Raw genomic sequence first — 19,580 nt, forward strand, 5'->3', positions numbered from 1 at the left:
TGCTGCAGATAGTAGGCTTGACAACACAGACAACAGCGTCAATCCATGGACCAAACCCGCCCGGGGTCAACAATCCAGGCCGCTGATTGTGATGTGGGGAATTTTTTTTTTTCTGCACACTTTGACGCCCCTTAATTGCAATGAATCGTGGTTTGAAGAGCACAGTCTCAGTGTTGTTGTAAACCATGTGCATCCTATTATGACCACATTTTACCAGCTCATAATGGCTGCTTCCAGCTGGATAACACACCATGTCACACAAGTCAGCACTTCAGTTTTAAAATATTAAATGTTCGATACAATTTAGCATTATTAAAGGTGACTTTTATAATGATATTAATTTTAATAGCAGGAAATAAACTAGATGTATAATTATTTTATTTTTCTCTTTTTTGCCACATTTTTCAAGTAACCTATATTTGACAGCAGCATAATAAAACTGGAAATTTTTTATTAAAATTTTTTTTTAATTTTTTATTAAACCACCATAATATTTGTAGGGACCCCATATCTGCACGCCTATAAACAAAATTCTGGAGGCGCCCCTGTGACCTTGGTCTCTTTAGCACTTTTACAGAAGAGATTTTGGTATCTTAGCGCTATCGTGCTTTACTTTCATGTTAAAATAATAAAATGATAGATTTAATTTGATTTAAAACGCTTTCACACGTCATTTCCAGACCAGGAAAGCCGTAAGAAGGAGATTGGTCATGATTGCCACATCTTAAAGGTACGTTAATGCATTGTTTCCAATTCACCTAGCGCACCACTGTGCTTATGGTCGCAAGATGACAAGAGAAATGCATCTGGCACGTGCTTGGCGCACTTGATTGTCACCTGTGCCATGAGCCCTCAGCTTTGAATTGTCTTTATATGTGGTCAACAGCTGCCTGCTTCCTGAATGCATACTGCAACTTAATTAGGTAAATCTTTCCAAATTTATCATTTAGGTAATGTAGTTGATCATTAACATGGATTAGTTAAAGATATCGGGGAATGGATTATACGAATGCACTGTGTACCATGACGACAGGGTGGGGGGGGATAGAGAGGGAGTGGGAGTGCGGCGCACCGTCTGGATCACACTGTTTGACGGTGATGAGAAGTTGCGGCAGTGGGAAATGGACGGAATGAAACCGGGTTTTAATCACCGCGCATCTGGCTCTCCGAGTGCGCGCAGTTTACGTCTGACATGAGTTCGGACTGCGAAAGTTACTACACCGAAGAAAACGTGCTCGTGGAGAACTTCACGTGTCCGAAAGCGGACGGTGACACCACGGCACTCTACTGCTGCGGGTTCAGTGACTTGAAGTACTGCTGCGCTGACCCCAACAGCTTTTTCCCTTACGAATATGGATACATGTGGTGGTTGAGGTAAGAGCGTGTAAACTCTTAAATCACTGATGAGTGTTTCATAGAATTTTCAGATTTGTAGATGGTACATGACATTGATGTAAATCAACATGTATCAGGCAATCTCCAGAGCGCAGTGAGAGCAGGAAGCATGCGATGCCAGTTTTCTGGCATCTCTTGGATTAAACAGAACCGCAGAGGGAAATATAAGGTAAACGCGTGCATGGGTTGAAAAGCGCAGAATCATTTAGTGTTCTTATTAGTGCTTTGTATTTAAGAGCCAACTTGATGACATTTTGCGTCTCGTGTCTGTTTAACTCCAATCATGGTAATTGGCTGTTATAATGAGAGACTATAGACTAGAGGGAGTTTTGAGACAGAGAACACGGGTAACCTTTAGAACGATTTAATAGCGCAGAGACGAATTTCAATGGATCTGAAGTTTTAACTGCAATACGGTGCAGAGGAAATTATGGAGGTGTACCACAAACAAGCAAGCAAATGATGGAAGATAAATTGATGACTTATGCGCTGCTCTCACGCATGCACGCGCATACTGTATATTAATCATTTAAAGTAAATGAATTGAAACTGAAATCCGAAACACGGAAATAAAAATATAAGAAAAAAAAATATAAGTGTAAATGTTCAAATCTGATGTAACTTCTGAAACAGTAAATGAGAACTGTTGAGTTTGTTTGTTTGTTTGTTTGTTTGTTTTGCTTTGCTTTTTGTGCTCAGGGGCCCCTCTATGCTTGATGTTCAAGAGATATGGTTAAACCAAAATTTGCTGCAGGGTTATTATACATAATTGGATCATTTCTGCAATTTGTGTTATGACTCATAAGCCACAACATAAAATGGATGCTGACCCTGGAGGAAAACAGGGGCTTTGTGTCAACTGCAAGTTAAAACCAAGAGAGCATGACTGGCATGGCATGGTAGCCATATTAAGTTGCCATAGGCAATTCAAGTTGTGGACAATCGTCAATTAAGCCCAAGCACCTAGACACTCTTGCAATGCCAGTAGGGGATGTAGAGGGGCCATGTTGTCATGTTTCAGTTTTCCTATTTTGGGTATTTAAGATTTGTGATTATGTTCTTATTTTGTTCTCAAAATTAATGTAACATATTTCATAGCCCATTATTTTTCTATTTCCTTTTTTAAAATATTTGACAGTAAAATATTACATTATCCTCCATTGTTCGACAGTGGGGAGATTCCCATACCTAAACCTTGGAAAAGAACATCATCAAAAGAGAGTGCAACATACCTATTCCGCACAAAAATCTCAGTAGCTGTGTATGTGTAAAATCTATCCTTGCTTTCATGTCTGTGGGAGTTAAGGTCAGTGAAACTAGCCAACAGATGCCTACTCTGCATCATTATATGTCATTATATGTAATAAGAATTTCAGTGAAACACTGGTGCTTTAACGCTTTTAAGCCACAGAGTATGCATTCATATCATCATGGAGGAAACAGAGAGCATAACTCACATACTCTGCTGCTCATATCTGAATCATTCTACCAACTCAAAGATCTAATGTTTAGGACATCTTGTTCCTTCCTTTGAGAATGTAGTAAATGTGCTTGTAGTCTTTAGTGTGGGAGAGAGAACAGAGAATAATAATCAGGCTTCTATTCTGTGATTTTTCTTTTAATTTTTTTTAATTTTTTACTTCAAGTACATTCTACACTCTGGATTCTCAGACAGTAAAGTAAAATTTTAATTAGGAAAGATGATGATTTTCATCAGTTCTCACATTCTGCCTGCATATACACAGCATATATACATATACTGGCATTTTCATAATGCTGCAATTAATTATGTAAAGTGTTAATTAACTATAAATGTTCTGCATAAACAGTGTTTCCAACTGAGAGGCACCTTTTCAGGTTTCGAGGGATGCATCCAAAGATGTTTTTAAATACGTGATTCAGTTGAAAAAGAAAAGTTTTGAGAAGAGGTGTCAAACGTAAGACCTGGGGGCCAGAAAAAGCCTGGCCAAGATGCCCGCTGGACATCTTTGGAAAACGTGAAGGAGGGCATACATTTTTCCAATATTTTCATAAACTTTACAGCTTGTTCTGCTGACAAACACTTTCAATTTATACACACTAACAGTAATAAAGTAATAGATAAACAATTAACAAAAAACAATAGATACACATTGTGTATGTACAGTGTATTCAAATTGAAACAAATAAATAAAATATATAAATATTTACATAAATCATTTGCTTCAATAAATGAACTACCAGAACCTTTTCTCTACGCATTGATTTCAGTTGAAGCTCAAAGAGTTGCACAGACAGATTAATTTTATCAACTACAATAGCATTTCTTTATCATACAGTTGACACTGCACTTCTGTCGACTTCTTTTTCTTATATGGCGATGTCTCAGAGATTAAAGTGCAGCTAAACCTCCGTACACCGAGAGAAAGGGGAGTTTCCCTTTGATCTTAAGTCCAGCCCACCTAAGATCAAAGTGAGCTGTATGTGGGCCACAGTGCAAAATGAGTTTGACATCCTTGCTTTAGAGGCAGCTCTTTTTTGCTTTTTTAAAAAGTTATTATTTCTATTTGACTCTGCATCAAAACTGGGTTTATCATGTGGATTTTGCATTAGTACTTTTTACATTAACATGGAAAATGCATCTCCCAAATAGTAAATAAAATGTCACTGCCACCTTCCAGTGGTGATTTGCTGCAAGAGCCTGGTGGGTGGGCAACACGTGCAATCCCACACATTTGAGAGTTCCTGCTATGCCGTTAACTAACATAAATAAAAACAAACTTAAAGGGGACATATGATGCTAATTTCAACTCCACATTTTCATTCTTGCACTCTTGGGTTTGATGCTGCCTTTCCGTTCGACGTTTGTCTGCAATGAGCCATTTTAGCTCCTCCCCCCTTTAAGGCCTTACTCTTACTGGCTGCTACTAATAAACAGACAGTTTGGACAAAAGGTAGGTGAGGCTTCTATGGATCGGCAGAGGTAAACATTAGAATCTTTCGGTTAATTATTTAATGCTCACTGACACGCTCTGCAGGGGTGGGGGTGGGGGTAAGCCACAGAAGGTCATTGCTGAAAAGGCTAGCTGTTTGTGGAGTGCTGTATTGAAACACATTAATGGAACGTTGGTAGGAAAATGTACAAAAGCAACAGGAAAGACCGCAGCCTTGAGAACTGTCAAGAAAAATCTATTCAAGAATTTGGGCAGGCTGATTAAATTTGGAAATCCTATGGAAATCCTAGAGTCTGGAGGAAAAGGCACTGAATCTAAGCTGTTTGAAGTCCAGTGTGACATTTCCAGCCATTGCTGACCATGTTATTACTGTGCTTGTGCACGGCCAGCCAAGTAGCAGGACCTGAACCCTTTCAATTCTCTGTGGGGTATTGTTAAAAGGAAGATGAAAAACACCTGACTCATAAATGTAGACGAGCTGAAGGCTGGTACCATATCAATTTAACCCGAGGTTCAGTAACACCTCAGAACTGCCACGAATAATTTGTGAAAAAGAAGCCCAAGCAAAGTATTGCCTGTATAAATGCATATACATTTCTGATGTTGGACATTTTGGTCTTATGATCTTAAGGAATTATTCTAATAATTTAAGACATTGTATTTCTGATTTTCATAAGTTATAATGTCGTATTTTCCATCAAAGTCAACACCTCACAGCAGTTTTTACTGAAAAAACTTTAATTGTGAGGTCCAGACCTCAGTAACCTCATAACTGGTTTTAACCAGCGGCGACCATGGCTCAGCGGGTTGGGAAGCGCATAACCGGAAGGTCGACGGTTCAATCCCTGGGCTCTGTGTCCTGGTCGTTGTGTCCTTGGGCAAGACACTTTATCCTACCGCCTACTGGTGTGAGCCTCACTTCTGTCAGTCTGCCCCAGGGCAGCTGTGGCTACAACTGTAGCAGCCTCCACCAGTGTGTGAATGTGAGAGTGAATGAATAGTGGCATTGTAAACCGCTTTGGGTGCCTTGAAAAGTGCTATAGAAATCCAATCCATTATTATTAACCATGGTACTGATATTAACAGTGCTGTGAGGTTAAGTTTGAGATTCAGAGTCACTACTTTATAGCGTGCATAAGCAGAGGCTACATGTATTCTGAATGAATGAATTTTATTGCATTTGCTGTTTCGCAGAATTAGTCCTTTTTTCACTGTGCTTGTGCCTCATAATAGGTTCAGATTCGTTCAATAAGTCCTTACCTTAACAGAATGCATTAAGAAAAAGGCCAAAAAAAAATAAAGGAAAAAAAGAAAATCACTCCATTCACTAAGAAAAACATCCTGTACCACTGGAAGTAGAGCACAAATAGAAAAGACAAAAGGGACAACATTGATTTACTTAAGGAGGATTGAAAAAAAATTATGGGATATGTCAGTAGTGTAAGAGTTATGAACCATAGCATTGAAGCCAAATGATTCATTCATGCTACCTGAAGTCCACTGGAGTGCAAGATAAGAAGTCTAAAAATGTAAAACTCAAGGTCTTAGACCCTCAGTCATGACATGGGGAGGCTATTATTGGTTTTTCTATTCAGGTATGTTTCTATGGCATTAGCAGTTGTTTGGGACCATTGTCACACTGAAAAAACAAGCCATTAGCAGTTAGATGCTCTCCAGATATTTTGATTCACGCTCAATCATCCAGGTAAGTAAATCCCAAACAACTGCCGAGGCTATTATTGGTTTTTCTATTCAGGTATGTTTCTATGGCATTGGCAGTTGTTTGGGACCATTGTCACACTGAAAAAACAAGCCATTAGCAGTTAGATGCTCTCCAGATATTTTGATGTATGTTCAATCATCCAGGTAAGTAAATCCCAAAAGTTGATTCTGTTCATCTGGATGTAACGTTTTCAATGGGAGAAACATCCAAGTGACTTCTTCAGTCTCAGCTGACTGCAGGTTTCCCCAATCTTATAAACAGTCCAAACTGTACTGTTGAAAATGTTACATTCAGATGAACAGAGTCAACCATATGCTTTCCAGATAGTTTTGTATTGTGGATTTAAATCTAACAATTTGTTTCTGCATTCATAATTACATACATTTTTAAAACAATGTGCAAATATTCAAAACTGCCAAATTCTGAACCCACAGTTTGACACTTAACAAAACCGTAGCACACGTAGCATCAGTGCCTAATAATAATGATCTGCTGCCAGGTTGGTATGAGAACCGAATGAGCTGAAAATGAGGCTGAGGAGTCTACAGTGGTCCAAACTCAAATTTCTGACCTTCATGAGACTCCATCCAGGTGCTTAAAGCAAAACACCTGTATCCATATTTGTGCGAAAGTAAAATAGCAGGTGTTCAAAATGCAGTGAAAAGAAGCAGGGATGATTGTGAAGGTGTACTACAACAACTGTCTGCTTATTTAAAATATAAAAAAGAACAGACAGTGCTAAATTTCAAGCAGTGACTCTTGGTAAGGTGTACACATACCAGACAAGCAGAAATTAATGATTTGTACTTTGTTGTAGGGGAGCTCCTAGTAAATGGTCCTTGTCCTCCTCTACATCTCAGCTTACTCAGTGTGCCAAGCGACATTAGTTTAGGAGTTTGTATTCTGTTTAACTTTCCTCACATATGAGCACAATGGCAACATTTGTTACCAGGACTGGCGAACAAAACAAGCAGTCTGGTAGTTTGTGTGAACTGGGTAACCATGGATGAGCCAAAATTGAAAGCCTGATGTTGTTCATCCTGTACATTTCTAGCCATCAGCTATATTGTTACCTCTCTGAGCTACAGTAACCAGGAAGTGTTTTTCTGGCGTGTCTTTGTTCTGTGTCTTCTAGTCTCGGAGCCCTCATGGGTCTGTCAATAGCAGCTGTGGTTCTTCTCGCCTTCATCATCACTCTGTGTGTCCTCTGCTATCTGTTCATCACCACCAAACCCAGAGGTCTGGACAATGGACTGCCGCTGCGAGCACCAGGTACAGAGTGAAACTTTCTGCTAACATATCAATAAAATACACAGAGTTAAGTAGAACTGGGCCTCTGACAAAGTCATAGCCAAAGGTGCTGAAATACGTCAATTAGTATCTTCTCTATTTATTATTAAAATAATGCTCATTTCTTGCCTTGCCTTGGTTTATGGCCAGTCTTTTTGTTTTATTATAGACATTATTAATCTACTTGATGAGAAAGAAAAAATCCCAAAAGACTTCTGATGAACATATTCATAAGCACAAAAGTTATTACTACTCAACCAATGAGAGATGCTTTGCTTTGGATCGTTTCTTGATCTGGAAACAAAACCTTTTGCTTTTTTTTCTTAATTACTGAAGCATTAAACTGTAGAATGTATCAGCCACAGAGTGTGGGTGGATGTTACAGTTGAATTTTCAAAAGTTTTATCTCAAATTTGTGACCTCTACAGTGTGCTACTCCAAAGAAGTATTTTGAATGAAAAACCAAGAACACAGCATTTAGGAATACTAAAATAACCTGATATGATTTCCTTTCAAAAAAAACTTGAAAACCTTCTTTGACAAGACAGCCGAACTTTGTTGCTGAGTGAAGAGGCAGCCTTGTACTAGATAGAAATGTTTGTGTGTGGTATTTTCACTTCTGTTGCATTAAATTTGGTGGAGCTGTGCTTGAAATGTTTTAGAGCAGGTGTTTTTTAACCGCTATCTCCAATTCAGTTTTGATTTGGCTCAAGTTTGTGTTTGGGCAATTACAGGTTTTCTGTCTGGCTTTCTTTCCAAATGATTTTAAGTGTCAGTAAAACGGTTTCCATGTTGTGCCTCACAATTGTGGAGCTGTGACTGACTCAGGGAGGGTTTGGGTGGATATTTTGAAAGATAAGTCAGAGCTTCTTTTTTTTTTTTATGTGGGCTGTTTGAGAAATGGCCACAGTATAATAAGAGAAACAGCCTGGTACTGGTACAGTTTGTCATCACCTTTTTATTTGTGGGAGCAGACTTGTATGGAAAGTGGAAGTTGATGCAGTGACTACAGCTCTGCAGCTCTAGATTGCTTTTAAGTCTCACTGTGCACATTGTTTTGATTTTATGACTCACAGCTTTACCTCTCACTGCTGTCTTCAGCAATTTTTTTTGAAGACTTGTGCTGTCCTTAATAGAGGTTCTGGTAAATCCATTCTTATTGTGCATGCAGGACCAGAAAACAGACAGTTAATTAATAATGACCTACATGTTCATGCCACTATTTATTAGACATAAAAACAAACTGAAAATAGAGTGAATAAAAGACTTTATCGCCAAGACAGAAGTTAAGTCAAGTTCTTTTTTTCTTCTGTTCACATGCTTTATTAGACTTGCATGTTTTTGTGATGACTCCAGCTCATGTAGCTGGTGTTGTTATTGTAAATGTATTTGTTCAGCTTAAAGCATTCCCTTCATATTCAGGAAATATGCAAAAAACCTTCTGACCAAACAGTATATTGAAAAAAATTGGCATAATTCTGCTTCCAATTTTGGAGACATGTTAATCAGTGTCTGCTGCGAATTAAAATATGCTGCTTAAACCAGATATCCATAATCACATGAATCACACTCCTCCATGCTTCAGGGTGGAAAATACACATGCAGGTATCAGGTTTTCACTATCTAATATCTCTTTCCTGTCTTCCTTGGTCTTAGCACTTCTTTTCTACTTCTTGATAGTTTTGCATCTGTGCTTTTAGTTTCCTGAAATTTTCCAGATTAACTAATGTGCATGTATCTAATGTGCAAGCATTTATGGACTGTTTTTGTTTAAAATATGTCACACTTTTTCTTAAAAACTTTGTTTCCTATGTGTTATTTCATAGTTTTTAATGTCTTTTGTTTTGTTCTACTCAAAATGAGTTGATATGTTCATCGTTGTTTGAACCCTGTTGTTGATTTGGCAGGTCTAAGATGCTTAGTTTGAACTTTTTGTGTGCATTATAGCAGTCCCTTTGAAGATTTAGTTGTGTGCGTGCTCAGATATTAAAGCGACCTGTCTCCAATCCTATTTAAGGTCAGAAACAATGGGGATGGAGTTCTGAATTTAAGAGACATGTTGTCATTCTAATCATTTGCTCCAAACAAAGCTTTAATTCCACAAGCAGACGCAAAGTGCACAAAGTGTGTAACCCCTGTCTCCTGTGCTGTTCGGCTTTGCCCATGCATATAAATTATTAAATATCTTTAATGCTGTTTTCAATCGAGTTGCCTCATTAGATTTCTGCACAGGTCTTCACAAACATCTACAACCTGCTCTTTCATTCACCCCGCTGCACCTGTTAGACAATGCTGTCATTATAATTGGCCGATGGAGTTTGGGGACATCGTGTAATTCCAATCTTCCACTTGAATGGAGGTCCAGTCTGCCAGAGTAATTGACAGCACTGGTGTGGGTGTGCAGGGCATTCAAAAAGTATATCAGAAACTCTGTCCGTCCACTCACTTTACACAGGTGGCATTGCAGTCAGAAAAAGGAATATTTGCATTTTATAGTGATATCTGTAGAGGCCGTATAACCTAACTCAGTCGGAAAGCTCAATTTAAGGCTTAACATTTCAAACAAGATTAACATTATGGGGTGAGATGGGGGATTAAGATGTTCCCAATACTCTCTGGTAGTTTATCATTAGCCAAGGTTGAAGTCCACAATTTGAAAAACAGCATGTGAAAACAGATTTCGTTCTTTATTTTCCATGAATTTGTAACTTGAAGATGTCACACTATGTAAACTCTTTGAATTACTGTGGTTTAGTAACAGTGCAAAGAGATAAATAGTAACTTGTAACACATTTGTAAATGACCAAACTTCTAATTACAAATGCCACTGGGTTATCAAGAAACAGTCCACTGATCACAACTCACATAGTGTTAAAGTTGTCTGGCTGACTCAACAGGTTACTCCCCAAGATATGTGTGCCTGTGCTGAGCAGGGGAATATCTGAGACAAAACAATGTGCTGTTTATTTGCAGTTTATGCGTCATCAAGTGTTCAGTTAGCCATATTTTTCGGACATAGCTGTGAGAGTGATTGTGGACAGTGAAGTCGTTGCCAGTTTGACACACTGCGTTAACACACAACGATCTCTACAGCAGCTGGGTAGACCTGAGATGTCGTGGCCACGCCTGCAGCCTGTCTGCTCGGACAAGCTTTTCACTGCATGTTGTACTGCAGATTGTGCATGTAACAAATAAAATTTGAAGTTAGGATAACAAACATGTCTTTGGTTGGCTTTTCAAATGCTGTGTCACATAAATAGCAAAGAAAACACATGAATTTGCAATATCCAACAAAAAACTCCTCTTCTGTGTAAAGTTTGAATGTTCTTCCTCCCATGTCGGGAAATCTGGCATGAATGCTGGGTTAATGGGTGATTCTGAAGACTGGTGATCTGTCCTGGGCATCTTGCTCTTTGTAGGCTCCAGCACCCTCGTGACCCTAAATTGGATCACTTAGAAAACTGATGCTTAAATAAAGATTGTCTAAGTGATCATGCATTTTGGTCATTCTTCTTGACAGCCAGTATCCATGCAATATTATGGACAGTTACCTCATCATGCTGAAAGTGTGATCTTGTGTTAGTTTTTGTTTTCCTGGTGAACAGGTAATCTCTGATTTCACTTTACAGATATCATCAGCGTTATCATAGTAAATGGTACTAAGTGGAACCACAAGCCTTATCTTTTCTTGTCCGTGAACTTCTTCTTCCAGGTTCTACATCTAGCCCACAAGCACCAGGGCCCAGTAACAGCAGTGTCCCACCTGGTCCCCAAGGCCTCAGGAAACATTTCCTGAGAGGCAGGCTGGACTGTGACAACCAACCCCCGGACCCTGACCGCCTTTTCCAACGTTGTTTCTTGGCTACGGTTACGTCTGTCAAAGTGGAGGGTCCTGCTTAGCCAGAGTTATTTCTTGGTGTTTCTTTGCCGCCTACCTGTCACCACAGGTAGGCGGCATTATAACGGCATTATTTCTGCATTATAACAATCCAGGCTGAGCTGAAGTTTGATCTCCACATAATTACATTTTGTCATGTTTGATTCAACAGAACACAAATGCAAACATTTCTGTTTGAGCCCTGAGACAAATTATTCCTGTTTTAGAAAAAGAACAAACTGAAAAGGTTTCAGCTGATTAAAAATGTAGCCAAAGATGCATATGGGATTTTGATGGCGTAACCTTTTGCATGTATTACTTTTAGTTTGAAGAGTCACAACTATTATGTGTTGCACTGAAACCCAGAAGTTATTGTTCCACTTAATCAACAGAGACAGCAAAACCTCTGATTGGAAATCATTATTTTGCTGCCTGTCCCAAAAGGCATTATAGTCTGCTTGAAGGAATACAACTAAACAGTACAATTACAGGCTGCTACTTTATGGATAGTTGAATATTTATATGCTGGCAAATCACCAGCAGTGAGTATTCAAAAGAATATATTTACTGAAAAATGCTGATTGCACATTATTTAAAATCCACAGTTTGAAATGGCTTTAGATGGATGAGCTTACTTCTAATACATTTCTTTAAATGATAAGTAACCCCAACATGGACCTTGAGGGGTGAAAACACAAACAAACTCATTGACTCATTTAAATAACGGGGGTTTGGGGTGGGGGCGAGGGGCGCACTAAGTTTGCCCACATGCTGTGTGTTTGATTTATTTGAGCCATTTCTTCTCATTTAACGCGGTGGCTCTAAACTCAGTGAGCACAGTGTGAAGAGACATTCAATAAAGAGAGGGCTTGAACTCTGAGTTAAAATGAACCCGAAGCATGTCACTGCTACCGAATCGTGTCTGCTTTTTTTTTTTTTTTTTTTTTTTTTTTACACATTTTAGACATTTTTTATTTGTAAGTCCTTTTAAGCATGTGACAGGTAACATTACTGGCTTTGTCAATCTCTTAAAATGTTTTTTGTCTTTCACACATGGGTTACTTTTATGCCAATTTCTCTCATGGAACATTAACACATTACAACCATCACCTCAACTATGAGAACTAAAGTACATGTGCAATTCTTGCCAAACAGTATGTTCAAAAAACGTGTTGCACTTTTGCCAGTCAGCATTGTGTTTGTTTACTGTAGTGAAGCGTAACCATTACAACCACCACACTTTTGAAAATGTTGTTGTCCCCAGCATTGTCACTAAAGAATGGCCGGGTGCGTATATGTCTGAACAGTGCAGCAGCAATGGCTGCTCCTGCCACTCCCAATCAGGCTTTCATAAAGACAGAGCTCTTTGAAAGAAAAAAATATCATTTTTATTGCAAATGAGAAATTCCATTTTTTGTTTGGCCTTTTTCTCCTTTTTTGTTGAATGATAGTAGACCAAGTTTATTTAAAAATAGGATAAGACAAAGTTAAGTAATAAGAAGAATAAAACAATGGCGACAAGAGAAAGAACCAAAGCGAGATAAAATGACTGAAGGAAACATACAGACTAAATGCACAAAAAGGAAAGTGACAATAAGACACAGGTGAAGTGAATCAAGACAGCTGAAAGAGACGCAAATAATTTGCACAAAGAAACAAAGTACAGACAAAGAGAACTGCAGGACAACAAAGCGAAGAAAAAATAAGATGTAACAAAAACCAACAACCATGACAGATTAACATTTGTGATTTTAAAGGAAATGTCTACAACACTCCGAAGATCGATCACCAGTATCAGGTCAAATGTTCACTCTGGGGGCTACATTGGTTTGTTTTGTATGCATATATTTAGTGCTATCTAACAAGCCAAACTAAAACAGTTGGTGATCATTATTCTTTCTTAGCAACTACACCTTAGCGTTGTCATTGTGAGCATGTTACAGTAGTATTAGCACCTGTCTCACAACAATGCTGTGCCTTAAATTCAGGCTCACAGAGCTGTTAGCATGGCTGCAGCCTCTTACTTTGTGTTGTACAAGAAACTATAGCCATCCATGCAGACCTGAAATACTGGAGTATAAAGTAGGCACCATGCATGTGGTTGATACTGGCAGTCCAGCTCGAATGGCAGCAGTGTGTCTCTGGCAGCTGCCACTGCAGAGCAGAGGAGAGCAAGGGTGTGTTAAAACTGCATTTAAAGCAGTCCAACTGTACACTGTGCTTTGTTCAGCAACCACCAAATGAAAAGAAAGCTACGGATTTTTCTTTTTTTTTATGTGCCTTTATGTTTGCTGTTTTTATTTGTTTTCAATCCAAAACATTTGAATTATGTGATTTGACTTTGTAATTTCAGTGCTTTTGAGTCAGCTGTAGGAATGAAAACTACGTCTGGCCGCGTTTTAATCCATCAGTGTTGTTGTGCTTTGCTGAGTGTGAAAAGAATCTGGAGGAATTTCAAACCCACTTGTATATCTCCCGTTCACATTATGGAACAGTTTGTGTTTACTTTGCAAAGAAAGAAAGAAAGAAAGAAAGAAAGAAAGAAAGAAAGAAAGAAAAATAAATCAGCTTCATGTTGTAGTTGTGGGTTTTCATGTTAATGCAACTGGTCAGTTTATTTAAATAATAGATGTCAGGCTTATTAATGACCTCATACAATAAATCGTTCTTATTGTTGAAATGTACTTACAGAAAAATGTTTGGCAGCTCAAGTGCCTATTACTGATAAATAAGTTATTAAAGATTATGAAGCTATATGTGTGTGTTTGTGTGTGTGTGCATACTGTTTGTTGCTTTTATTACATAGCTTTGAACTTACTACACTCTTTTTCAACATACTTTTTTCAATGCTCATCGTGAATATTTTATAGTTTGAAGCATCGGAGCTGCTGTTGGAGTTTCACTGGTAATTTACTCCCTATTATAGGATGTTTTTATGAGTCATTCATATCAAACCACATGTCAGAAGAGAGCCCCGCTCTTTACATTTGCAACAGCACCATCAAGACTCCAAATGTCTTTCCAGCAAACTCTTGGTCCTCTGCAATCCAAGCGCATATTTTAGTAGCAGTTTATGGTTTCAAGTTATACCTAAATGTATGTGTATGAATATGAAATTTGTGCAAAACAGTTCAAATGTAGCCACAAATGTTTTTATTTTTAAAGCAGTCAAACTTGAGCCTCTTCATCCAGGCTTCAATGCAAAAGCCACACTACCATCTTCATCTTCTCTGTGTCTTACAAATACAACAATTTCGGCTCATTAGACCATTTTCACTGGTGTAGTGTTCACCTCATGGTGTTCCTTTTATTTATTTATTTTTATTTTGCCTGATTGCCACAGTCTATTCCAGACAATTAATGTTGATGTGTCTGCTGCTTATCTGCTTATCGACTCTTACCTGGGGTAAATTTAATTGGTGATTTCTGATGCTGGTAACTGAAATGAATTTATCCTCTTATCTACAGCAAAAATGGAAAAAGGGGGAAATTCAGACCTTTCTTTCCTGTAGTGATGTGAGAGCCAGTTTTATCACACTGTTTGATGATTTTTGGAACTACTTTTAAACAAACGTTCTTGAAATGGTTCAGACCTATTTACCTTTTGCTTACTTACCATCTGATAGTAATTATGGTGCCATGAGTTTGGTGGTCTTACAAGACGGGCTATCATTTAGGCTAAATGAGGCACTTTTTCACGACCCACAATATCAATATATAAACATCTTATAGTTAAAATTCATTCTTGTAGGTTAGTCAAATAAGTGAAATCAAACAGGTGGTGAGCTAATCTGAGAGACCGGGACGATGGTAAAGAGCAGCAGCTTAAAGTAGTGAAAGCAAAAACTGAGTGAGTGTCATGTTTCGGCTGTGTCCAGGCAGGAGAAGGACCCAAACGCAAAACTCACCACACCGGAATTAAATTCAAAAAGCTACTTTATTGCAGAATGGCACGAAAAATATAACTTAACTGGGACATGGATAACTAACACACAGAGGAAACACAGACATGAGGGAGACTACGACACTGACAAAGAGAAACACTGGGCTTAAATACACAGAGGGATAACGAGGGAATGAGACACAGAAGGAGAGCACAGCTGGGAGTAATCAGGCTGGACGAGACAAGGGAAGCAAAACTAGAAACACTCACATGAGACGTGGACCTTCGAAGTAAAACAGGAAACACACTGACTGAACTCAAAACATGTAAACTTAACAGCAACTGAGACAGAACATAGGGAGCTGAAACATGGGACAGAAAGGCAAAGTAGACACAACATGAACATAACGACGCCCACAGGGAAAGAGCAAAACAGAGCACCGAAACACAGGACCTCTTTCGAAATAAAATAGGAAACAATGAAACACTGACATGACTACATGAACTTGACAACATAAGAAACAGACATGAAACACATGAAGGATAAAGGAGACTTAACACAAGGGTTGAAAACACAAGGGGAATATAATAAGCAAATGAACATAGAAATCTAATGAGCTTAAACATACACTATAAACATCAAAATGAATTAAAACTCAAAACGCTGGGTCATAAGACCCAGGATCGTGACAGTGAGCAGGTGTTACAAATCTTTTGAGTGATGCCTTACTTAATGGTAATTTTTAGTTTATATGTTTTAATATAAGGCATTGCACAGCCGCTCGGTTTCATGCTTGTGCTTTGATCTTTTGGAGGCTTCCAGACAGTATGTGATGTTTAGCGGGGATGAAGGTTCAACACTGTCATAAGTGTGCAGTGTAGTTTCACTAGTGGAATGAAAAGTGTTGCATGTGGAAGGTGATGCAGCCAAAGAACTGCAGTGAATTTCTTTTGAGATCACAATAATTAAAAGATGTTTCATTTTGAGGCTGTTTAAAAACACTCAGAAAATGAAGTATTTCATTTTGGGTACAGCAGCTTGCCACTGAGGCAATACCCTCTAAGGTACTGCTGCTGTACACTTGACAGGTAGTGCTCACTTGTTCTCTTGTAATTTGAAGCTACCGTACTGAGACCAGTCTGAAGCCTAGTTGGTTTGGAACAGCACTTAGTATGTCAGATCCTTCACTTGGATACATAATTAGCACCAAATGTAGGGAGAGGAAGTAGGTGGCAGATCTGAAATGAGTCATAGTGTACTCTTGTTCCTGAGGCTTACTCCTGCAGGAAGCGCTAGTTTGATCATTTACGCCGACTGCAAAACTACCAAGGGAAAAGGTTTCATATTCAAATTCATCTTCAATCTTATTTAAGTAATAGCATTAACCTGAAGTGTACTTAAGGTTCCATAAAAATGATCTTTCTGCTTATTTCTCGAACAGTGTAAAATGTCAGTCCGACGGGGAATTCAAATTAAACCCATCACTGGTTTCATTGTTTCGAAACAGATGAGCCAATTGTAGTGAAGGATGACAACAAAATCTCAAGAAGTTGAAAGAGGCCTCTCCATGAAATTATATCGGTCTTGGAAGTGTACAGAGACACAATTTGAACTCACAGCACTTTAAATTTCCAGCCACACGCAGATGGTTAAGTAATACAATGATGATGAAAATAAACAATGAAATGTGAAATTCTGCTTAATCAAAAAGAAAGTAAAGGAAGCAATAACGCAGGACTGAGGAGCTGCTGTATCAGATATAGAATACTGATTCATAAAGACAGTATGGTGTGTGTAGGACTGAATGAATTTACTTTATAGTGCCATGGTGTAATTTGTAAATGACTTGTGGCAGGTCAGCACACTGGATGGATGGATGTGTGGGATGGCACTGCTCTCTGGCATAGCACTTATCCAATAAGTGGGTCTAATGAATTTAAGGAGAGGCATGAGTCATTTTAATAAATGTTCTCCTAGTAACATCACAATGAAACAAACAAAGGAAGAGATTTGGGTTGACAAAATGCTGGGGAGACTATTTTTGTGTTCTGACCAGACAGTCAGTACTGCTCTTTTTCAGTCCTTTCCACTGCTATAGGTATCCCATCATTACAAAGACTTTCCAACAGCAAGTTCTGTTTTGTCCTGATGACCATTCTTTGATTGAGGTTATAAAACGTGTGGCCTTTTAGACATAAGTAGTGACTTTGCTAACTGTTTTTTGTGGGTGTTTTTTATTTTTGAAATAAACTGGAATTAAAAAGCAAACGCAGGGTCCTTTTTTCCTCCAGTTTTTCACAGCTGAGTCAAGCATTGTTACAGACCTAGGGACAACCTCCACCTTCAAGACACCAGCACTCCGCAAACGTTGACCTCTCTTAGCCACACTTGCAAAAACTGCTTAGAAATAGTTTAAGGACCAAAGAGCAAGAGGTGTTGACCTTACCTGAGCTCACCAGCAAATTATATGGCGACATTCAACTGCAATCCCAGCAGTTCACTTCAGTGCTATGTCACATAATTCCCTTCTAAACAGCTGGCAATTATAGGCTCATATAGGGTGTGATATTTTAAACTCTTTAGCCTACAATGCTGTTATGCTGTATCGGCAACCCACTTTAAAACCCAACTTTACCCCAGACCCTCCTTTTAATGTATGTACTCACTTCACTAAGGTCAAATCCGTCATCACTCCTGCCTGATTTGCTCTGTTGTCTTGCTTCTATGAGCAAACAAAAATAGACTCTATTATCCAGAAACAGCTGTGCTCTCTGTAAGTCTCTGAATAAACCATTTCCAAATATAGATCACTGCAGATCAGATATAAAATATAGTCTTTTGAGTGCAGAAGTGCTGACTGAAATCAAATTGATTTTATGTATATTGTGGATTATTTTGGTACTGTAACAATATCTTGTCTCCTTTGTTGTCTAGCACTATCATCACGTCAGAAATTCAATTTGTCCAGTGATTTTGTTTATGACAAAATACCTGCAAAACAAATGACATTCCCATTTGTCTAATCTGTATGTTATCATGCTAGATTCACTGCTGGGACTATGCCCAGTCTCACAGAGCTGCTAGTGTGACTGAAAACCCTTTCTTTCTTTCTGCCTTTCTTTAAAATTATGGAACACCCCCATGATGTTGAAACTCAAAAACAAGATCGAAGGCTTGATTTGAGCTTCCTCACGGGAAACAAAATGTCCTGAAGAGGATTCTATTTTGTCATTAAAGAATCAGCAGCCTGATACAATAACAGGTGATTTCTTAGCACACAGGCTGATAATAAATAATGTTGACTGGGTACATGCAGAGCTAGCCTGGCACAAGGACATGAAAGAACAACATAAACTCAATAATACAGAACATCTCCAAGGCCGGGGCCATTGGTGACTCCAGCCCTGTGTGGGAACTACAGCATTTCCTGTCAGCTTATTGAAGACCAAGAATTGCTCAAATGAGGTTACTAATGTTACACACAGCTGCAAACACAGAACTCTAAGACACTCAGTATGTCTGTGAAGGTTCTCAGTCATCCAGGTCATTGTAGTCAAAGGAGCTTGCAAAGAAAAGCGTCTGGACTTCTTTAAGTTACTTGAAGACGTTTCACCTCTCATCCGAGAGGCTTCTTCAGTTCTAAGGTCAAATGGTGGAGAGTCCCAGATATAAACCTGGTGGGAGTGTCCCCCCACAGAGGGACAAAATACAAAACAATATACACCATACACCACATACAAAACAATGTGGTGTATGCCGTACAGTGCAGCGAGGAATGCCCAGACCTCTACATTGGAGAGACCAAACAGCCACTTCACAAGCGCATGGCACAACACAGAAGAGCCACCTCCACAGGACAAGATTCAGCTGTCCATCTGCATCTTAAGGATAAAGGACACTCTTTCGAGGATGCCAATGTTCACATTTTGGACAGAGAGGACAGATGGTTTGAAAGAGGAGTGAAAGAAGCCATCTATGTCCACTGTGAGCGACCATCTTTGAACAGAGGCGGTGGTTTACGACACCAACTCTCTGCCATCTATAATCCAGTTTTGAGATCCCTTCCCAGACGCCTTAACGGCCACTCACACCCTGGGCCATCTGACCTCAGGAATTCGCATGATAAGGTGGGGCCAGGTTTCACAATGAACTCACCCGAAACTCTGGCTGATTGGGACCCACACCCAGTTCCACACCTTGGCTCAGGCGATTAGAGGATCATCAGGGGGTCCTTTTGTCCCTCTGTGGGGGGACACTCCCACCAGGTTTATATCTGGGACTCTCCACCATTTGACCTTAGAACTGAAGAAGCCTCTCGGATGAGAGATGAAACGTCTTCAAGTAACTTAAAGAAGTCCAGACACTTTTCTTTGCAAGCTCCTTTGACTCTAAGACACTCACTTTGCCAGTCACGGGTCTCTGAAGGATCCAAGCAGCTTTTAAGCTCTGTCACACCAGGCGACTGTGTGACTTTTATG

General features: G+C 39.1%; 2 protein-coding genes across 2 annotated transcripts in view; one reads left to right on the plus strand and one right to left on the minus strand.

The window, feature by feature from the left end:
- Positions 1–19,580, minus strand: part of s100p (S100 calcium binding protein P) — a 320,093-nt gene that overhangs the window by 111,556 nt on the left and 188,957 nt on the right. The window lies entirely within an intron of this gene.
- On the plus strand, positions 930–18,807 carry LOC146491282 (protein shisa-like-2A). The gene is made up of 3 exons (XM_085150774.1): positions 930–1,374; positions 7,187–7,323; positions 11,054–18,807. The coding sequence occupies exons 1-3, from the start codon at positions 1,193–1,195 to the stop codon at positions 11,239–11,241; spliced, it is 507 nt and encodes a 168-aa protein (XP_085006900.1). The 5' UTR covers positions 930–1,192; the 3' UTR covers positions 11,242–18,807.

Source organism: Neolamprologus multifasciatus, chromosome 23 (genome assembly GCF_963576455.1).
Source record: "Neolamprologus multifasciatus chromosome 23, fNeoMul1.2, whole genome shotgun sequence".
In the NCBI taxonomy this organism is placed as follows: Eukaryota; Metazoa; Chordata; class Actinopteri; order Cichliformes; family Cichlidae; genus Neolamprologus; species Neolamprologus multifasciatus.